The sequence below is a fragment of the Microtus ochrogaster genome, chromosome X, assembly GCF_000317375.1.
Source record: "Microtus ochrogaster isolate Prairie Vole_2 chromosome X, MicOch1.0, whole genome shotgun sequence".
NCBI lineage: Eukaryota > Metazoa > Chordata > Mammalia > Rodentia > Cricetidae > Microtus > Microtus ochrogaster.
The window spans coordinates 25,761,198-25,781,768 of NC_022026.1; the positions used below are offsets into that span (position 1 = coordinate 25,761,198).

The following is a 20,571-nucleotide window of genomic DNA, read 5'->3' on the forward strand; positions in this document are numbered from 1 at the left end:
ACACACACACACACACACACACACACACACACACACACACACACCTCCCATGTACATGACTCAAGGAAAGGAGGAAAGAAAAATATTTATGCCTGTTTTGTCTGCCTGGAAAATTCATCTGCCTTAAGCTTCTTCCCTAAGACCCAGCTTCTCAATACTCTACACTCCTCCATCCCTTTCACAATGTCCACCTAGGACATTGTGACCTGTGTTTCTTTCTTCTCCATTGCATTTTCTTCTTGGACCATACTCAAAGCCAGAGGCAAATGGAAGCACCTCCCAACAGGTGGTGCCAGACCCTAGAGGAGCCCATTATCACTGCGCGCTATCAGGCTGCTCTCCCTGATAAAGCACCCTCTGGAGTTTGCTTACAGGCTGCACAGAATCCAGGAGCTTGGTGAGCTGGTAGAAGCGCCTTGAGCAGGATGTGGGATTTTTTCTTTTGCAGGCAATGATACGATCGAGTTCCTTGATGTAGTTCATTCGTAGTTCATCAAAGAATTTTTGATTTTTCAGCCCGTCCACTGGAACTGATGTGGGATGAAGACAGAATGGGGAGGGGAAGCATGCCCACGAAGGAGCATTAGACAAAGCACCAAGTTTTCTGACCACAAACTTGATCTTCCACCCCCACGCTGAGGGAAGCATCTATTTGGCTTTCTATCAGTTGAAGTCTGTGTGCCTGGGGCCTTCAAAGTAAATGATTTTCTGTACTTAACACGGAGAAGTTAGATAAAATAGACTGAACTCTCTTTTTGACTAGTTCGTACATGCACCCATTTCTCAGGCCCCAAACCTTTTTGTTCTCCATTCAGCTGTGATTTAGACACTCAAGGAACCTGGCTTATCAAATACCAAACGCCTCTATTCTTCCCCATTACACTCTGCTTAGAGGAGACATTCTTCCTTGGCTGTCAAGAAAGCCTGTCTCCATTGTTTCCATCCGCCTCCTTTGGTTGCTAAAGAGGAAATATCCTCTAGGAGGTGATCCCTCCTGCTCTACTCCTCTGCAAGGAATGCAAGGTGGCTCAAGCCTGTTCCTACAGTAGAGACTACAGGCTATCTCAGAGGCCTGTTACAACTTCTTTAAAAGCCTTATTTCAGTGACGGAATGAGAATAGTGAATCTGGTAGAGGCTGAATTCTACCCATGAAACTTATCTCTCCACACGAAATTGGTCTTTTAAGGAGAAAGGATGCTGCAGGGATGTGGAGGGTGGAGGGAGGGAGAGAGAAGGGGAATAATCTAGGAGCTGCATACTTCCTAATAACAATTTAATGGAAAGTGTAGGTCCCCTGGTGCCTCTGTGCTCCCACTGGCATCCTCTATAGACCCAAGTACTTACTAATGCTGAAGAGTAGCAGGGCTTTCATGCACAGGAATTCCTGGGGGGTTATCTGGAGCCATCCGAATTCTTGAGACAGTTGCCTCATGCGCACACACTGGCTGTACATCCGAGACTTGTGCATGCGGTACCTAAGCAATAGACAGACGTATAGATGAAAAAGAGAAACGAGGGGACACATCCAACCAGCATTCAAGGAATGCTCCTTGGAGGTCCACTCTCCCTCGATTCTCCAAGAAAAGCTGGCTTATTTGTCTTGCGAGGACTTCAGTGACAAGGGATTGTCCTGTTCTCCCCGTCCCCCAAACTTCTGATACCCAGATAAAGGCTCATCTTCTCTGGTCAGGATGTGGTTTAGCACATGGAATTTCCAGGCCTGCATTTCCTTTCTGTTTCCTGAGTCAGGGACAGGAAAACATGACCAAATGAACACAATGGGGCAGGGACATGGTCTCCCTGACTACAGTGTTAGGATCTCAACTACAGGCAGAGCCAGAACCTGCCCACTTCAGGACTTCTCAGAGGGACTCCCAGGCAATCTGCTCTTAGTGTGAGAATGCCAGGGTTTGCAAGGAGCCACAGGTGTTTATCCTGTCAACACCCTTGCATGCCATTTCCTGCAATAGTAATGGAATCATTTCTTTAAAAAAAAAAATCTAGCAATAGACATAAATTGCACATTGTCCTTTTACAATGAGTTCCAGTGCTTCTAAATGTGCTAGGGGTGTTTTGCAATGTCTAGTCTCTAAGTCCTCTGCAGAGGGGAGCCCACTCCCGCAAAGACTGGCTGTTCCTTACTACTGTTTGGGAGTTGTAAACATCTGTGAGCTGCTTTCTTATAGTGAGTTGTGAACAGATTATCACATTATCACCTATAAATTATATGGGGAAGAGGCCAAGGCTCAGAAAACTTCAGGGTGGAGGCAACCTCTCTGTTCCATGTCTGGTTATGGCAAGTTAAGTCATACTATCTCCAACTAGTAGGCCTTTAAGTTAAGAAATGTGTGTGTGTGTGTGTGTGTGTGTGTGTGTGTATGCGCACGGGCACATACATGTGTGTTTGTGTGTGTGTGTGTGTGTGTGTGTGTATGGGAGAAAGAGAGAGAGTGAGAGGGGGGGACACTCATTTGTAGCTTATAAAGAAAGGAAGGAAAATTGACACCAACTTTAAGTGCCTAAGTGATGAGGACAAAGACCTCCCAGATGAACTATAAAGGCCATGTTTTGATATTCTAGTTCCCAAGTCACTAGCCTGGTTAAGAGGTGAGCAGGCTTATCATTGCCTGGGCAGAAAGGAGCTCTGTAGAGACCTTGGCTGCCCTGGAGAAGGAGGGAAGGTAGCAGGTGGTGAATTATTCAATCCAGGCTGAAATCCAACTGGACAAGGGAAGTGTTTAGATGATATCACAAGTCAATTGAGCAGAACAGTGCTGCTCTAAGCTCTTTTACCCTAGAGGACATTTGAGTAAGTCCTGCTTTCCCTGGAACCTGGCTGTGCTCCCGACTCCATTGTATTTGCACGCCTCTGTGGATGTCAACACTGCAGCGTTTTAAATCATGGCCAGGGCACAAAGGATTCCTAGAATATTGCTGTAGGCCCCTGAGACAGAAAAGATAGGGAATGGGTAGGAGAGAAGAGGAACAAGCAATGAGAAGAGCTCAAAGAGGAAATAAACAGGAAACAGGAAGAAAGAGTTGGGAAAGAATTAAAGGAAGGAAAGCGGAATGGCAGTAGGGGCTAAAAATAAGGGGTAGGGATGGATTTCCCAAAGAGAGCAGAAGTGGGCATTGCTAAAAGACAAGATAAAAGAAAAAGTGAAAATTGGGAAACACTAAACCCAGTGCCTGGCATGTGGTAAGCGCTTAGTTAACGCTGTGTAAGAAAGGTGCTGCTATGTTATCTATCATTCAATAATGAGAGATGTGTGACCCGGAGAACTGCAGCAATTCTCCCATGGTTACAGAGCTCGAATTTAAGTCCATTATCCTCATAACACGGGATTTCCACAAAGAAGGAAAGAATGATGAAAACTTTACTGAGAAAGGGTTTTGGCCTTCCATAGAGCAGCATGTGGATTTTCTCAGCTTCAAGTCCCAGGCTCTGTCTCTCTGGGCCTCAGTTGCAAGCAATTATAGTTTTCAACTAGGGAGTACTGCATTCCCAGTGGACAGTAGAAATGTATGGAGTCTGTTTGGATCTCAAAATGACTGAAATCTTATTTATCAAGCAGGTACCAACCAGGGATATTAACATAATGCATTATGCAAAACTGCATAACATCTTGTACGTGAAAACATCCCAAAATGTCAACAGTATCTATGTTGAGAAGCTTTGGTCTAGATATTTGTAAAGATTCTGATGACTGTATTGCAATTGGTTCCTACAAATGGGAAGAAACCTTGTTTCAGGATTTTTGTGGCTTGATAGATCTAAGCCTGATACTTTTGGAAGCTCTGTAGTATCTTTTCATGAGATAAAAGACCTAGCTACAAAGCTGAGGTGGGATGCCATAGAGAAGGAAATGGCTATTTAGAAATTCATCACTATGCAGACTCCCAAAGGTCTCAGGGCTTTGAGGAAGATAGAGCCAGTGCTTGAGTTTATTCAATCAAGAGCAGTAATGGGTATGAGGCTTTACAACGTCTGTCCCAGAAGATGGCATCAAAGGTAACTCTTGGAAGGTCTGGAAATGAAAGTCCTGGTGGCTATTCTTAGGTTCTGACTACCGGGCTTGGCTAGGTTGAAAGAGAGCAGCTGGGGACACTTACTCTGCCTCCCACAACACTGCTGTGTTTTAAGGAACCAGAAGCCTGTGGATTTTATTTAAAGGTCTGAAGGATGAGGAAGCTTAATTCCTTCCTCTACTGAAGGGATTCTCTGTAATGAAACGAGCTCAAGGTTCTTGGGAAACTTTTTCTGTTCAGCTCCATTCATAGAGCCGCCGCAAAACCTCAGATAGCGGATGCAGAGAACACTAGCGCTATCAGAAGGGGAAAGGTCATGAAAATGGGATTGCTAGTCCGTTCCCTTCCTTTTCTTTTTGTTCCCTTTCCCTGTCCTTTTCCCACCCTTTCTGTTCTGTTCACTTTTCTTTGTGTGATGTTATTTGCAGCCTAGGCTGGCAGCTCGTTTTGAATATCCTACACAAGTAAACTTAACCTTGAACTCCTGATCCTCCTGTCTCAGTCGTTTAAATGCTAGGATTCTTTGAGCTACCATTCTTGGAGTAAAGATTTTAAGTTCTTTTCAACCATGGACCGTGGTTAAGGGGTCTTGTCTAAAGATCAAGACATGGATATGGATAATAGCAGCACTAAGACTTTAGCAGAGAATATGATTCTAAAAATCTAAGCTTTTGGTCAAATTCATGAAAGATAAATATAGCTGGTAGGAGGTATAAATTCAATCTATTTAAGTAAAGGGAAATAGCTGGGTCATTTTATTTTAGTACATATAACCTCCCACATCCCCAAAGACATGACTACCTATGAAAACATATCAGGTTATCATGAGAACTCAGCGAGATGGGCTTTTTTTTTTTTTTTTTAGGAAGTACTGAGCATAGTCTTAACATGAAAGCAATTGTTGAGCAAATAGTGACTGCCAGAAGTCCTCAGTGGTAGCAGAAGGACACAAGACTGGTCACAGGGGTACTTACTCATTGAAAACCAGGTCAGGTGCAAAGTAGAGCATCCTGGAGTTGACGTTAGTGAAGGACCGCCAACCCATGGCAAATACCATCAGTCCCATCCAGGAATATTGAATGACTGCCATCTGGTCATCGACATGCAAGTTGCGGAATCCTGGAGAAGAATGGGCAGAGGGAAATTCAGATTGCCATTGGTAGGCTGAATTACGTCTGGGCCTCTGCTTTGCTGAGAATTTGGCCCCCACGCAGCTACTGAGGTGCCCTAAAGGACAACACTGATGGCTCTTGAGGGAACCCATTCTCTTTCACAGAGGGCTTCCAATGAGATCATGATAGTATCAGAAAGGGTACAAATATTTGGAAGAGACTCATAATCTCACACTACCTAAAGTGAGTTGACTCTTTTCTGAAGCCTCTACTTCTATTGCTCATTTCATTTTCACATGGAATAGTGTGTGTGTTCTTTTATTAGCCCCACTCTGTGCATCTGTATAAACGAGTTACAGAGAAACTCGGGAATTTGATCAAAGTCACAGAGCTGTATCTAGCAGTCTGGTTTCCCACACCCACATTCTTGATCATTACACCTCTGGTAAGATTCAGTTTAGTTGCCAGTTCTCCTACGTGGACAGTTCTCACTTTTCAAAGCTGTCTTCTGGTTGCCATCTGATTTCAGCCATGTCACAACTGGGAGGGGGATTCTCATACATATCTGCAAATTATGGAATGTGTTTAATGGGTATGGCTTTCTCTACAGTGTCCTTAGACTGTTTTCCACCATGAATCTCTTTCTGCCCCACACTTTCTTTCCTTTTGTTCCACCCACTTAATTCCTATTCTCCTAGTTTTATATTCTTGTGTTAGACATAAATAGGCTCTGTATGACCTGCACTACTAGACTAATTTCTTGTTATTTGCCTTCTGATAATTAGGTCTCACCCGTAATGATATTTCATTTTTTATTTTAATAAATAAAGCTTGCCTGAAGATCTGCCCTGGTTAGCCTGAGAGACCAGGCCGTAGTGACACACACCTTTAATCCCAGTAGCCACACTAGTTAGCCATAGAAACTAGAAAGTAATGGTGCACACCTTTAATCCCAGCCCTAGAGAAGAATATAAGATGGGAGGAGACAGCTCTCAGTCTGTCTCATTCTGAAGATTTCTGGAGTCAGGATCACCATTTTGGATTGAGATAGAAGTAAGAGCCAGTGACTGGCTGTTTTGCTTTTCTGAGCTCCAGGTTGAGCCCCCGTATCTGTCTCTGAGTTGTTATTAATTGTGATACACTCACTTCTTCTTTAAAACTTACAATTTGTTGAATGCACTGTGCTTTTTCAGGTCTCTCTGCCTAGGCAGATGTCTTTGCTTAGGATGGAACACTCATATACCCTTTAAGTGTTTTTCCAAAACTCCTTCCTCTGTGAAGCATTTTCCAACTTCTCCAAGAGCATGGACCAACGATTATTCTTTTACCCTTTCAAGGAACCTGGAGCTTTAGCCAATTAAAGAACTCAGTTCACAATATCATGATTTAAAAATGGACACATCTTCTTCCTTTATAATACTTCAGGCTTAGCTTCTTATTCATCATTAATTCAGAGCATAGCTTAGGTAGTTAACTGGGTGCTGGAAAAACATTAATCAGACATATGAGGTAAGGATCCTCAATATTTTTCATTCAATTTTTATAGAAAGGGTATTTGATTTCCTCCCAATGGCCTTTCTTAAGTGCAGGAAACTGCCTCCCAACTGTTACATCTGTACTAATACATAGGTAGAACATATAGGGCAAACTTCCCAAAACTTTTCAATTCTTTCCATGATTAAAAATTTAAAAGTGTTACCTCACAGCTCATCCATATTAGTAGTACCTCTTCTATTTTTCTCCTACAAATTCAAAATTATCATTAAGAATATTCATTTGAATTTAGAGCAAGCATCTGGGAATTGATTTTATTGGATTCTAATGACCCCAGATGACAGACAATGTGACACTTATTTTTACCAACAACGTGGAACCTAAAAATGAGGGCAGTTATGTGACTTGCCCATGGTCGTGCAGTCAGTATGGCTGAACTGGAATTGGAATTCAGGAATGTGAGTTCTTTGTTCCACTCTTTCTTTTAATCATTAGCTGATGGTCATAGCTCAGAGATTATGCAGGTCATATGCCTTTCTTCGCCATGGGCTCAAGTGTGAGGTCCTCACTATCAGAATGCTCTCTGTCCACTCACCTACCCACTCTACCATTCCATTTTCATTTTGTCTTAGTTCTCAAGTCTCCCAGTTGTATGCTATTCTGAAAGCCATCATAGCACCACACTTGGCTGTCATGTTAGCGCCCAGGCCAGTGTTTCTCTCTTCATTGTACTGACAATGTACAGACTGGCTGGAACCTCACATGACAGAGCATTTCTCTCCTAGAACCCTTCTATAGTATAGAATCCCTGGCTCTGATGCTTCCCCATAGAAGACAAGAGGCCAGGTAAGTCAAGGTTAAGAGGCAACAGTTAAGGTTCACATGGGGAACGAGTCCTGAGAGTTTGAATACTGAACATCTGTGGTGTGATGCAGTAGGAAGGAAAAACAAAACACTGGTTGGTAAGCTTTGATCTTCTGATGTGAATGTTCATGTCAATCTGAAGGTATGTGGAAGGGGAAGTATTAAACCGTGTAGGTATCAAAGAGACTATACAGATGCTCTCCCCCTAATTCTTCAACAGCAGAGAACTAACAAAAAGGTGAAAAGGGAACATTTCAGTTAGGTTGCAATACTAAGAGTACTTTGAGCCACTTATCACTCAGACATAATACCTTTGCATATATGAACAATGTAGAACATCAATTTTCCATTATAGCTGCATTCAGTTTGCAATACCTGACTGTTTTTAATGCATAGATTTTGAAGTAGCCTGTTCAGACTACATGGAAAATATGGGAAGACAGAGGAAACTGCAGTCTCAGGTAACTGTTAGGCTGTTCTGGTGAAATACAAGGAGTTATGCTAAGGTTTTGAGACCCAACCAACAAGGAGTGGATGATGTTTCCCTGTTTTCTCTTTAGACAGTTCAAACCTGAGGTCAACATCAAAAGAAGACTGGCGGCAAGTTAGATTGAGCTTAATGCAATTTATAGTGCTAGCACTCAATCATCATAATTATAAGCTATCATCTAGAGAGTAGGTACTGTGTTTCAGCTCCTGTACTCTTTATACATAAACTCCATGTTGATGACCGTTCTCAAAGTGTTCTACCATCTCGAAAACTGACAAAAAAGCGGCACAAATACCTGTGATTTCACTTAAGATTATATATCAAGCCATAGCTAGGATTTCAATCCGGGTCTATCTGATTCTAAATATGCTGTGTATATACAATTGATTCAAGTGTCTCCAATTTTTAATTATAATTATTAGTGTGCCAGGCACCTTATGAGAAATGTTCAGGGTGTTATCATTATCACAGAAAATGTTCAACAAATTTCATCTGTATAGGATAGAAACTCAAATATTGAAAGTGCAAATTACTTGAACTAGTAGGTGATTATGGACAATTTGAATAGTCATTCTTATGAATGCAGTAATCAGCTTCCTTTAGGAGCTATTCTTCTAAATGATTCAGTGTCAGAGTTCATTTATTCTGGAAAGAAAGACAAACTGATTTTGGCTTGAAGATTTGTTAATGGAGAGGAAAGTTTCCCATGCTGTGGGTTGAGTCGTGAACAGCTCGTATTTCCAGGTAAAAGAAATTCTGCCATGGTCATTTGAGCTAGGTTATTTCTGTGGCCATCAAATTAGAAATCAAAGTCTGAGAACAAGCTCTGGCTCCATTGTTAAGTAACTAGTGTAATAATTAAGTTAATTTCTTCGAGCTGTGGTATGTGGGAGAGAATAACAGGATCATTTTTGAGACTCAAATATAGGGAAAGCTTGTGAATCCAATAAAATGAAACACGTTAAATATTTGGAAATTGAGAATCTCCATTAAAAATGGCATCAAGACATCCAGCTGGATAAATGATAATAATGTCTTTTTTTCTTGTTTGTATTCTTGTTCCCTGTGTGAACTCTCAAGTTTTGGCACAGTGCATATCCATCCACAGTCCTTGGGCTTCCTGCCCAGTAATCTTATTGGCTACTTAAACTCTATTTTCTGATATGAGAAAGTAATAGGGAAGTTCTCGAAGCTGTGACTGGGGCCTTGTGAGTTACAAATACAAAATGAGTTCTTGACAGCCAAAATGAAAACTTTTCAAAAGTAGAAAACCCATCACATGATTCAAGTGGCCTTCCAGGGGGTTTCAAGCCCTCAATGTAAAGCCAAGAATGACAGAAACAGGGAGCCATTATACACAATAGCTAGAGTTCATAGCTTGGAGGTAGTTTGGAATTAGGGGGCCCTGGGCTCAAGTTATACTAATTTGTTTTATGTATGTACACATGTATTTTTGTCTTTAGCTATAAGATAATCATAACTCTTGTCAGAATTTAATTCTGTGTAAAACAGAGGAACAGGTGACTACTTCATAGGGAAATCTTATGGTATACCGATTAGACAGTTTCTCTTTTTTCACTATATTGAATAGCAGCTTTCATTAAAAGGTGAGTTAATCTTTGACTTCAGAGGAAGAGACTAGGTTGTTGCAATTTCAAAAGAATCCGTGAATCATTTCATCTCAGGATTGGGAGAATCTTTAAAGAGCATATGCTTGGTTGCCTGTCAAAATGAATTCCCAACAGCTACAAGACTGTGTGCCAGTGACTAGAAGCTTATGGCTTGGTTGGAAGTAGTACTGAGGGAGATGGTGTGAGGAGGTGGTAAAGATGGGCAGAAATTCTGGCTTAATTGAATGGAGTGGATCACTTGTATCTGTGCAAAATTCTTTTTAAGCAAGAAGCAATTTGCTTACTAAAGGAATGTTTGTGAGTCCATAGTTAGAAGCCACCTAAAGCTTTCCTAATCTATTATAGTTAAAAAATAAGGTGTGTTGAAATAACCGAATGCTCTAGTGAGGAAGTGAGTTCCCATTTCTTACTGAAGGTATCTTAGAGAAGGAAGATAATCACTTGGTAATTCCTTCACCTTGACCTAACTTTTCTTCCCATTATGATTTCTAAAGTCCTGTAAAAAACACTAAGTGTTCCTTGAAGTTTAAAAGCTAACAGTATTAGAATTATGCTGGCCTTCCCTGTCACCTGGCAGGATGAAGCCAGACAATAGCCTGTACTTTTAAGAGATAAGCTCTGCCCACTCTCAATCTCTCTCTCCCCTCCTCAGGCAAGCTCCTCTCTATTGTCCTCTCTCTTCTGAAGAGGCAGCTCTCTGTTTCTCTCCCCTTCTTCTCTCTCCTCTAAACCTCTCCCTTCCCTCTCTCTGTCTCTGTATCTCTCCTTCCCCCCCACCCTATGAATACCCCCTTCCTAAAGAAAACTCCATACTCCCCAGCTCTGTTTGCATGGCATATTCTGTTTCTTGCCCACATTCCTCATGTGTCAGGGGACCCAGAAAAGTCCCTCTCCCACTGTATTTTACAATCAGGTTAGTCCAGAATGCTCTTGATGTGTACAGAGAAAAAAACAGAGCCAGAAGGGTAAAGGATCACAAATGGGTTTTGCGCAGGGATAAGAACCCAAGATTTCTGATGTTCAACTTTCTTTCTACCATACCATATAAAAATTCCTGTGGGATAACTGAGACTTAAAACTACCTCTGGAATGAACTTACATGTTTCCACATAGAAGAACACCTTGAGGTTTATGTAGCTATCGCTATAAAATATTTGATTTGGGGTTAAATGACAAAGTATGATTATTGTGTATCAGTGGAGTCATAGAGGACATGGGTATGGTATCTTTCCTCTTGCTTTCTCAGTCTCAATTTCTTCAATGTTTAAGGTGAGACCTTTTCTACAGTGTGGCGTTGAGTACTGTCTGAGGTAACGAGTATCTGGCCCAAAGAACCATTCAATAAATATAATATCCCTCATCCCACATGCTCATTTTCCTTTTTCTTACCAGGCAAGGCCTTGGCCCACTTGACCACATGCACAAGCTGTCTCTCTCCCAGCTCGTTGAGGCTAGTTAACAAGGCAGCAAAAGAATCAGGCTTGTTGTTGTCGTGTCCAGCACACACCACTCCTGGTTCAATAGCTTCCAGGACATTAAGAAAGATAGGTTGACATTCATAGCCTTCAACATGTGATACTGTCAACTTCTGGCATGGGTCCTCAGTGGGGCTACCAGCATTGGAGTTTTCTCCTTCCTCCTGTAGTTTTAGATTTCCAAGTTTTTTCAGCTTACGAGCTATTGAGGAGTAAAAGAAATTTGAATTCATTATTAGTGGCCAAAAATACACACTATAGTTACCCTGTTAGGAAAAGTGATTGAGCAAAAACAAAATCTTTCTCTCTGGTCGTAGAGTCTAAGTTTCTTACAGACAAGTGATTATTCAAAAATGGTTGAATGAATGAGCTGTCCTCCATCCCTGCTGAGCCCCAAAATATCATACATTGTTTTCACCCAAGTATAGCCTTCAATTATCTATGCCAGAGCGCAGATGTCAGTATTTATACCTGGGACATTCAGTTGATTCATTTATAAAAAAATCACCTGTGGCTGATTTCTTTATTTATCTATTCTCCACACTTCATTGACAAATAATAGATTTTAGGTAACATAAAGAGCATAGGCCCTGATCCAGTCTTGTAGAAAAGAAATAAACACCCACAAACAAGTTTAGAAAGCGCCAGAATAGTAAAAACTCCAACAGAGGCAGCATGAAGAGGGGAAAAAAAAGTCTTTTTGCATGGTGAGGTTAGGAAATACTTTACCTCAAAGGTGGCATTTCACCTGGAGCTTAAATACTGATAAGAATTTTACCAGCCAGAAATGAGTAGAAAGGGCATAAAGAAAGGAGAGAAACTAAGAATCAGTGTGCCTATAGTTTATATTGCATATATAAAAAAAAACAGGCTATCTACAGTGCTATAAATAAGCTGTGGCCTGTTTTTAGTGGATGATGCGTATTATAGTAAAGAAGTATAGAGTTTGTCCTACAGGTAATCAGCAATTAATGAATGCTGTAATCAAAACAACAATATAAATGTGTCTATATTTGACATTAAGAAGTTCTGGCTTACAGATTATAGGCAAATTCTGAACGTTGTAAACAAGAGTTATACAAATGTATCTATGTTAGAAAAAGTGACCAAAAGACCTGTTGAATGAAGATCTGGATTTAACGTGGGTTCTAAATGGGTAACAGAAGCTAGTTTTCTCTTTACCCATGATTGGTTTAGTCAATAAATGGATGTGATTGGATAAAAAAAAAAAACAAAAAACAAAAAAAAACGAAAAGTAAACCAGTTTGGAAACCAGGTCCTTTTCCTCTGTTGATTCTTTTCATCACTGAGAATTGAACATAGTTCATGCTTAATGTATACTCATCAATTCCCCAATATCCTAAGTCCTCTTTTTTACTTTGAGAATAGCATTTAATAAAGCTAATCAGGCTTGCTTTGAATTTACTCTGTAAACTGGGCAGGCCTTGGATTTGTGATTCTTCCATCTCAGCTTCCCAGGAGCTGGAAGTTCAGGTCGTTGCTACCAGGTTTAGTTCACACACATATATATTGGGACTTAGGGTTTTCTGAGGACAAAAAGATTGCCACACATTAATGGCATTGTGGAAATTCAGAGACTAGATTTACAGCAGTTGAGAATTCACATATCACGTGAGAATGACATTTAGAAAGAGTTTGATAATCCTCTGTATCTTCAGACTACCAAATCACCCCACCTTGGGAACTATGAGCAGGATTTTTGTTTCCCACCACACACTATAAAGTGGCTCAGATGTTTTCTGAATGATATTCATAGTTGATCATGTACCATAACACATACTGATTTTCTTCTTTAGTGGGGCATAAAATAGAGGGCAAAATGTTAGAGCCTGTAATAGTATTAAATAAATAATGTAATGTCCATGACTCTATTATCCATCTATAAAAAAGGGAAATCATACTAGCAGGCAGCTGTTAGAATGCAAAATAGAACATTCTTTAAAACAACCACAGTAATTCCAAATTCAGTTTAAGAACCATTTTCCTGACATATCCACACACATATGCACATATATGTGAACATTTTGCATACAATGCCTGCATGCGAATGTGCGTGCACACATACACACAAACAAACACACAGACACAGACACACTTACTTTAAATGTCCTCTAGCAATCCAATGGTTATTTTTTTTCTATTTTCCCTAGCACTTATATTGATAAGTATAAATAATTGAAAAGGTCATAACTCTGAGATCTATCACAAGCAGATGCACTGGGAGTAGACCATAAACTGTATTTTTATCTAATCCTTTAAAAATAACAAACAAACAAACAGACAAATAAAGACAAAACAAAGCGAAACTGATATTCAATACAGTGCATAAATGTGGTAAAACCTACTATATATCTGCTTTTGGCACCATAGAAATGACATATCTAGAACAGACTTTAAGCGCTAATTAGAAAGGTAAGGCCTTTACTACAAACTTTATCATACTCTTGCTCACTAAATCAAAGTAAGAATAGCTTGCATATTTGTATCAGCACTTAGGCCAGAGAGGAGAAAATCGTGACTACAAGAGAAGCGTTGACAAGAAAAGGGGGACAAATAACGATGCCTGAGATCCCAACCTTGACTGCAAGATGACCTGGTCCAAGAATCGTTTCTATAGGATTTGGGCACAGCCCAAATCTATAAGGAGAGACATACTTCCATTACGAACTTCTACCTCCCACATAAAGGTATAAAGCTGGGGGTTTGGTATGAACCTAGCTAAATCTACTCCCAGAGCAAGAGGCCTGACCTTCACAATGTTTTGTCATTTGGTGAATCCATTTCTTACACTGAGTCTTTTTCTTGTACATTGCATTACAAACTGAGGATGCCTCCAGAATGCCCCCGGTACAGTTCCCAGATAGACCCCACCCTTCTTGCTGGTATTTTCTAGTCATGGACTTAGAGAAAAATAACTTCAATGATTTGAACCTGCTTTATCTAGAAAACTCACATTCTCTATACTTTATCATGTGGCTTCTCCAAAGAGTCTGGATCCCTAAAATTTTATCTTCCTTGACTACAATTCTTACTCCAGACAATGGACTTTAGTTGCTAGTGCTGCAATTAAAAATGGAGAAACAGGAAGTTCTGAAAATACTCAGTTCCCTGCCTAAATGGAAACATATCTTGGGTACTGCAGTGATTAAAACAAAATTATGGCTTGTCTTAAAGAAGAGTCCTTAGAAATCATCTTTCTAGTGTTCACAGATTCAGCTATATTCAGAATGGATTAAATATATTCAGAATGTATCCAGGAAATAATATAGTGCATAGGCATGTATGTACAAGAATGGTTGCATTCTGCCTGGAAAACTGGGATAAAATGTCTTTCTAACTTCCGATCCCTGGAAGACATTCATGTATCATGTTAAAATCTCTCATGATATACATGTATTCTAAGCTATCACTTTGAGAATTTTTGTATTAGTCCAAAGTTTCAAGTCAAAGATGGGGATGTTGAATCTAATGAGGGTGAAGCAATCTAGTGGCAGTGGTATTGGAACCACGGATCTTATTCTTAATTTAAAATCCCTTATGGCTCATTGCTTCTCTTTCATTAGATTATTCCTGCTCTATTTCAGTATGTGCCTCTCTGAGATCTAGGCTTACACTATTTTATATAGTACCCACTAGTTCTGTGTGACTATTTAAAATAATGAAGATAAATCAAATAAAAATGTAATGCTTTATTCTCACTGGACATATTGCCAGTGTTTAAAAACCACATGTAGTTAGTGACTGCTAAACAGAACAGCACAGACATAGAACGTTTCTATTATCTCAGAGATTCCTGTTGACTAGTGCAATGAATATGGTCCGCTCTCTGGGGCAGCCATACTATGCTATTTGCCATATTATACTAAAGGTATTGATAAAGAAGGAAAGAATCCAAAATGAATGACACATAGAAGAATCCACTGGCTTTTATTCAGAAGGTACAGGGACAAAGAGAGTAGTTGGTGGTGTTACTATCAGTGAGATTTAGTCTGTCACCATTATTCTGTACCGTGACTCAAATCACTGAGGTGAGGGCTTGTGGACCTAAACAGATTAATTTAAGCCAGATCAATATGCATAGAGACTGTGAGAAAGATCCATCAAATGAAATTATTCCCGTTTCTTTGAATTGTGCCCATCAGAACTTGGCTGGCACTTTCCTCTTGTCATCCAGACTTACACAGCATGTGCTTGAAGAAGAGAGTCCACATTCCCATTTTCCTTGAGGACCCTGGTAACGTGCTGTCTGTGTGACCATAGTGGCTTAAGCTGCATCAGGTGCTCTGAGCTAGCTGCATGAAGAGGGTTGCTGCACTAAGCATAATTGAAATAGGATGCCATTCATTCTGTGGGGGAGGGGGAGTCCTCTGCAGCAGAGGCCAGCATGTTGCTAGACGACTTCAAATCCTAGACAACAAAGCTTGCTAGTCTCAGCTGTTACACAATGCCCAAGGCCTTATTTTCTTCCATGAAGGCCGCCCCCATGCTCCTCCTATCCCCCCTCCCCGCACCTGAGCCCCAGAGTCAATGATAACTCTTTCTATAAGATACACGCAAACTAACTGCTATGTCAAAGCAGATGTCTACTTAAACTGACGGGAAAACAGAGAAAGGGAGCAGTGAAAGTGGATAGTTCTAATGATACATGAACTGCTTTATGTCTCCTCACTGTTTTTAGACTTAGGTTAAAGTAGTAGCAAGAAAGGATCCTCACAAGGTCTGGCCTTGCTCCTCCCACCTACTCTTCAGAAGCCCGGCAAGCCTGGATCCTGGACAGTGGATTTTTGTGGAAACTCCCTCGACAGCACCAAAGAAAGCACTGTCAAAACAAGTTTCTTGGTGTGTTCCTCAGGAGACCTACATGAGCTTAATCTGTAACTTGTCTAGCCTCGGTGACATTTTGGGATTTTTCTGGATTAATTCTTTGTTTTCTAGGGCTATATACCTTCTGTCACTCAGGCAGTGGAGAGGTGTAGGTGATGTTTGTAAAGTCTTTGAAACTTTGAATTACTGTGCCCAACGTCAAGGATGCCTCTCTTCCCTATACTTAATTCTGAAATTTGGAATATCGAAGAATTATCTTCTCTGAGAGCCTAATTTCTAGGAGGGCCTCCAAGATTTTGAGTTCCGAAAATATTTGCATCTTTGTTCAGTTATGCAGTCAAGTAGAACTGTAGCTGCTGTTGAAAGAACTGAGCAAAGTCTCTGTTCAGTTGAATGGTATGGGCTTGGTTGCATCCGGCAAGCTTTTTAAAATACTGACATCTTTCCATTAAGACCATCACCATTTGAATGACTCAACAAACCAAGTTTCTCTGTAACTGGCTGTGAAAGTGAGGTGCCCCCTTCCAAAGAAACATAACTCTCCCTCTCACAGCAGCCATTGAGTACCCAGAGCTCCTCAGCTAGGGTTAGGGCCTCAGTGCCCTTTCATCTTCCATGCTCTAAGTTTTAACTGGACTTTTCCTATGCAGGTCTTATATTGTTAGCCACAACTTTTGTGCATGCATGCAGGCAATAGGCATTTCGTATCCAGAAGACAGTATTCACAGCACCCTTCCCTAGCCTCCAGCTCTTTGATTTTTCTGACCCCTCTTCTAAGATATTTCCTGAGCCTCCGAAGGGTGAAAGGTAGTGGGTGGGAGTAAATAAATGCTATTCTGAATTAACAGAATTCTTCATATGAATTTCAGTCTACAGAGGGTTGGGTTTTTAGCTCTAGTATAAATCATATCAGTCATCTTTCTATCAACTAGAATTGGAGTCAGTGTATCTTACTACACAACTTTAGGGTTAGAAGGTCAGAGGAATCCTAGAGTATGAGCCAAGGCAGATATCCCCACCTCCAGGGAATCTTTCTTAATTCTTATAGAATATATATATGAGGCTAGAGCAAATGGGCCAAACAGTAATTTAATTAATACAATTTCTGCGTGGTTATTTCAAAGCTAAGCTAGCCAGGCGGCCAGGAGCAACAAGTGGGCCCTCTCCTTGGAACAATTTTAAAAGGAGTAAAAAAAATAAGCCAAATAAAAATGAAAAATTTACAGAGAGTCTGGATTATGTATATTGTGTTATCTTTAAATTTTTTGACTGTGAAGGTGCTAAATAGAGAGAGACCTTTCATTGCATGGGCTGCTAAGATAAACCAGCATATATGTTTTAAAGGTATCTGGATTCCAAAATTTGAGTCTAAGGATATGGTGCTTTGGAAGAGGGAGAGAAGAGGTGGAAATATTGTGAATACAGCACACATATTTGAAATTCTCAGGAATAAAATAGTTTTTGAAATTAAGGGCTCTGGATTCAGACTGTCTCATTAGTAATCATGAGTCTATTCCTGTGAGACTCAGGGAAAGATTCAGTCTCTCTGTACTTCAGTTAACTCATATACAAACTGTAGATAGTATTAGTAACTGAATCATAACATTGTTTGAAGGAATATAGACACCATGGTGGAATCTGCTGGCAGAAGAGATTCTATACCTGAATTCTATGTCTGAAAAGATGCACTTATGATGAAATATGCCCTGAGCTCCAGGAGGAAGAAGAAAAAATGACACTGAAATTTTAAAATGTTATTATAATGGGCTTATTATTTGCTTGGTGGTAATATTGAATTTTATGGTATGTGTGGTCACAAACCAATCTTTTATTTTCTCCTATACTTTAGTTCGTGAATCTATGTAGTGAAAATCCAATTTGATTATTCTATACTACTGCTTTTAGGAGGAAATGCAGTAAGCTTAGTGAGGCCTTTCTGAACCCCGTGAAAGCATATGCCAATGAACAGAGGCTATGGCTTTTTCTCAAGAATGGATCTCTGGCAAGAACCACTTTGAAAAGCTGCTTACAGTGGCAAATTGTGAGGAGTATCAGTTTTCATTTGGGGTGAAAGATTGAAGGGCAGACTGACAGCATTCAGAATCATTATATAAGAGCAAGCTCTAAATCACTGGGTTGCGATTTTACAAAAGAGCACATATGTGCATTGTTCAGCACAGAGTAAATTAGGTAGGCCAATATATGATGGCTTTCACTCTTACTGAACTCTACATTACTCTGTGTTCATGACGCTCTTTATCCTAAATAGATAAATGTTCTGGGAAGAAATTCTTTCTGAGATGTATAGCTTCCACTGTGACTAAAATCTAATAGGAAAAAGAATGATAGTTCAAAGGATCACAAGCTATCAGTCTGGTACACCACTAGAGTCCTTGGGCGCCTATGAATTTCTTCAAGGAAAGGCGAAGTGAACAACTTTAGTATGCAGCCCCACCTGCCTTCAAATTAGTCTAGACCTACATGTGAGCTTCTATGTCAGATTTTATTTGAAGAAAATATTCCAAAAAATATTTAAAAAAAAAGGGATTTGGGGAACTCATATGTTGTCTATTTTTTTCCTTCACCTTACTTTATAGATAGAGACTAAAGGGCAAAAGTAAGTCATGCCAAAACACATAGTTATGGCAGAACAAAAGACCGAACCAGATGTCTTAGCTTACACGGTGGTGTGCTTTCCTTCCTGCCAGCTTGACCAGCATGTTCTTAGTAAGAAGGGTCAGAAGCAGGGACTGGAATTGGATTGGGGAAAATTAGGACAGGAACAACAGGTAAAGAACAAAACCAGTCCTTGGCAAGCATGGAGCAAGAGCTTAGCAGGGGAATGTGACCAAGTGAGATTAATAAATGTATGACAAATACCTTCTCAGGCAAGAAGGCTCCTTGGTCTGCAACCCTGCCTGCTGACTAGCCTTCTCCTCTCAGTCTCAATTCTTGGTCAGGAGAATAGTCAGGAGAAAGAATATCAAATTTTATCTTTCAAGGTTTATGTTAGACTATTTAGTCTAATGGTTTTTAGTTTGTGGAGGAGTAAACATAATTAATAATAGAATGATATGCAATGCTGCACATCCTTGCCAAAGCACAGAAACTATTTCCAAGTCTCCCTTCTCTGACTACTGAGCCAGAAGAAAGGGGTTCACTGTCCAAATGCCATCCTGAGTGGGGAGCACAGGGTCATTACCCCAAACCTGCTCATGAGAAATTGTAGAGCCTGGAAATGCTTTTGCATAACAGGATTTTCCACTGGAAAAAGTAAGTACATGAATTTAGAGCATACATGCTTTTACAACTACATTTAAACTGACGTTAAAAACAAATGCGAAGCAGTCCATGCTGAACAGGTCAGTATGACCTGGAAAGCAAACGAGAGTTTTCTTTCTTTCTTTCTTTCTTTCTTTCTTTCTTTCTTTCTTTCTTTCTTTCTTTCTTTCTTTCTTTCTCTCTCTCTCTCTCTCTCTCTCTCTCTCTCTCTCTTTCTTTTCTTTCTTTTAAGAATGAAAAGAGAGAAAAGGAAGAAAAAAGGCTGAGTGTTAACAGGATTAATTATGTCAGTCTGGTGTAAAGAAAAAAATTACCTTGGGTGTATTCATGGTTTTATTAAAGAAAAATTTTACTAGCAGAAATAGTATTCATGCAAATAGAGAGTGGTTAAAAACTAAACCACATTAGTCTTTCAATCCACATTACAGAAGTTGTTGTTGGCCAGGTGAGAATTTTGCCCAGAGGAGGAGGAGGAAATGCCCCCTGCCAAAAGCCCTTCCATGGTTTTATTTCCCACCGAATATGGTTAAGTAAAGGGAAAGTGAAAGACTGTAGGCATACATGCAAGAGTGCCGTGGTATGTGTGTGTGTGTGTGTGTGTGTGTGTATATGGTGTGTGTGTGTGTGTGTGTGTGTGTATGTAGGTGGTGACTTGAAAAGATACAGAGCCGGAAAGGCAAGTCCCAAACAAGGCAGAAAGAACATTTTTACTTTCATTTTTGTCTTTCCAGGTCTCGTATATTGTGTCTCCAGTAGGGAGGAAACTATTTTCAATATGGAGGTTGTGGGAAGACAGCACAAAATCTTCAAATGCTAACTGTCTCATCTATTACATCAGTAGACTATTTGAAGTGTCTGAGGAAGTCTCACACAAGATATGAGTAGAGACAAGAGTTTCCTGCGAGGAAGCACTCAGGTGAGAAGACCAGGGTAGCCTTACTTCCTCTATTAGCTTAGCAGGAAACAAAGAAAGCAGGTATTGTTGGTCAGATTTTGCCTTCTTCTGCCTTACGAAAGGTTCAAGTTGTGTGGGCTACTGGAAATAGAGTCACCGTGACTTTGGAGAAAAAGTACTATCTGACTCTACTTTGTTTTTTCCTACCATATTTTAAGAGGGGCTGGCTGTCATCTCTTCCAGGAGAAGCAAGCATTTGGTTCTTTCTTGTGTGTGGATCAGCAACTTCCTTCAACTCTTTTGAACAGCCTGAAGTTGAAAGCTGAGTCTTGGGCAGAAATCCAGAAAAGTCCTTTTTTTCTGTATGGTCATTTTGAGATATATGTAATTCCCAAACTGGAATTTTCTAATATGAAAGAGTGGTTTTGTGATTCTGAGATATCATCTTATAAC

At 40.2% G+C, this 20,571-nt stretch overlaps 1 protein-coding gene across 2 annotated transcripts in view; it reads right to left on the bottom strand.

Annotated features, from left to right (window-relative positions):
* The window catches only part of Ar (androgen receptor), a 174,750-nt gene that overhangs the window by 6,980 nt on the left and 147,199 nt on the right, over positions 1-20,571 (bottom strand). For both annotated transcript variants that reach the window (XM_026784773.1, XM_013350520.2), the window contains 4 exons: positions 11,011-11,298; positions 5,005-5,149; positions 1,346-1,476; positions 373-530 (listed from right to left, as the gene is read on the bottom strand). In XM_026784773.1, coding sequence (XP_026640574.1) covers positions 373-530; positions 1,346-1,476; positions 5,005-5,149; positions 11,011-11,298 — 722 coding nt within the window. The remainder of the gene's footprint in view (positions 1-372; positions 531-1,345; positions 1,477-5,004; positions 5,150-11,010; positions 11,299-20,571) is intronic.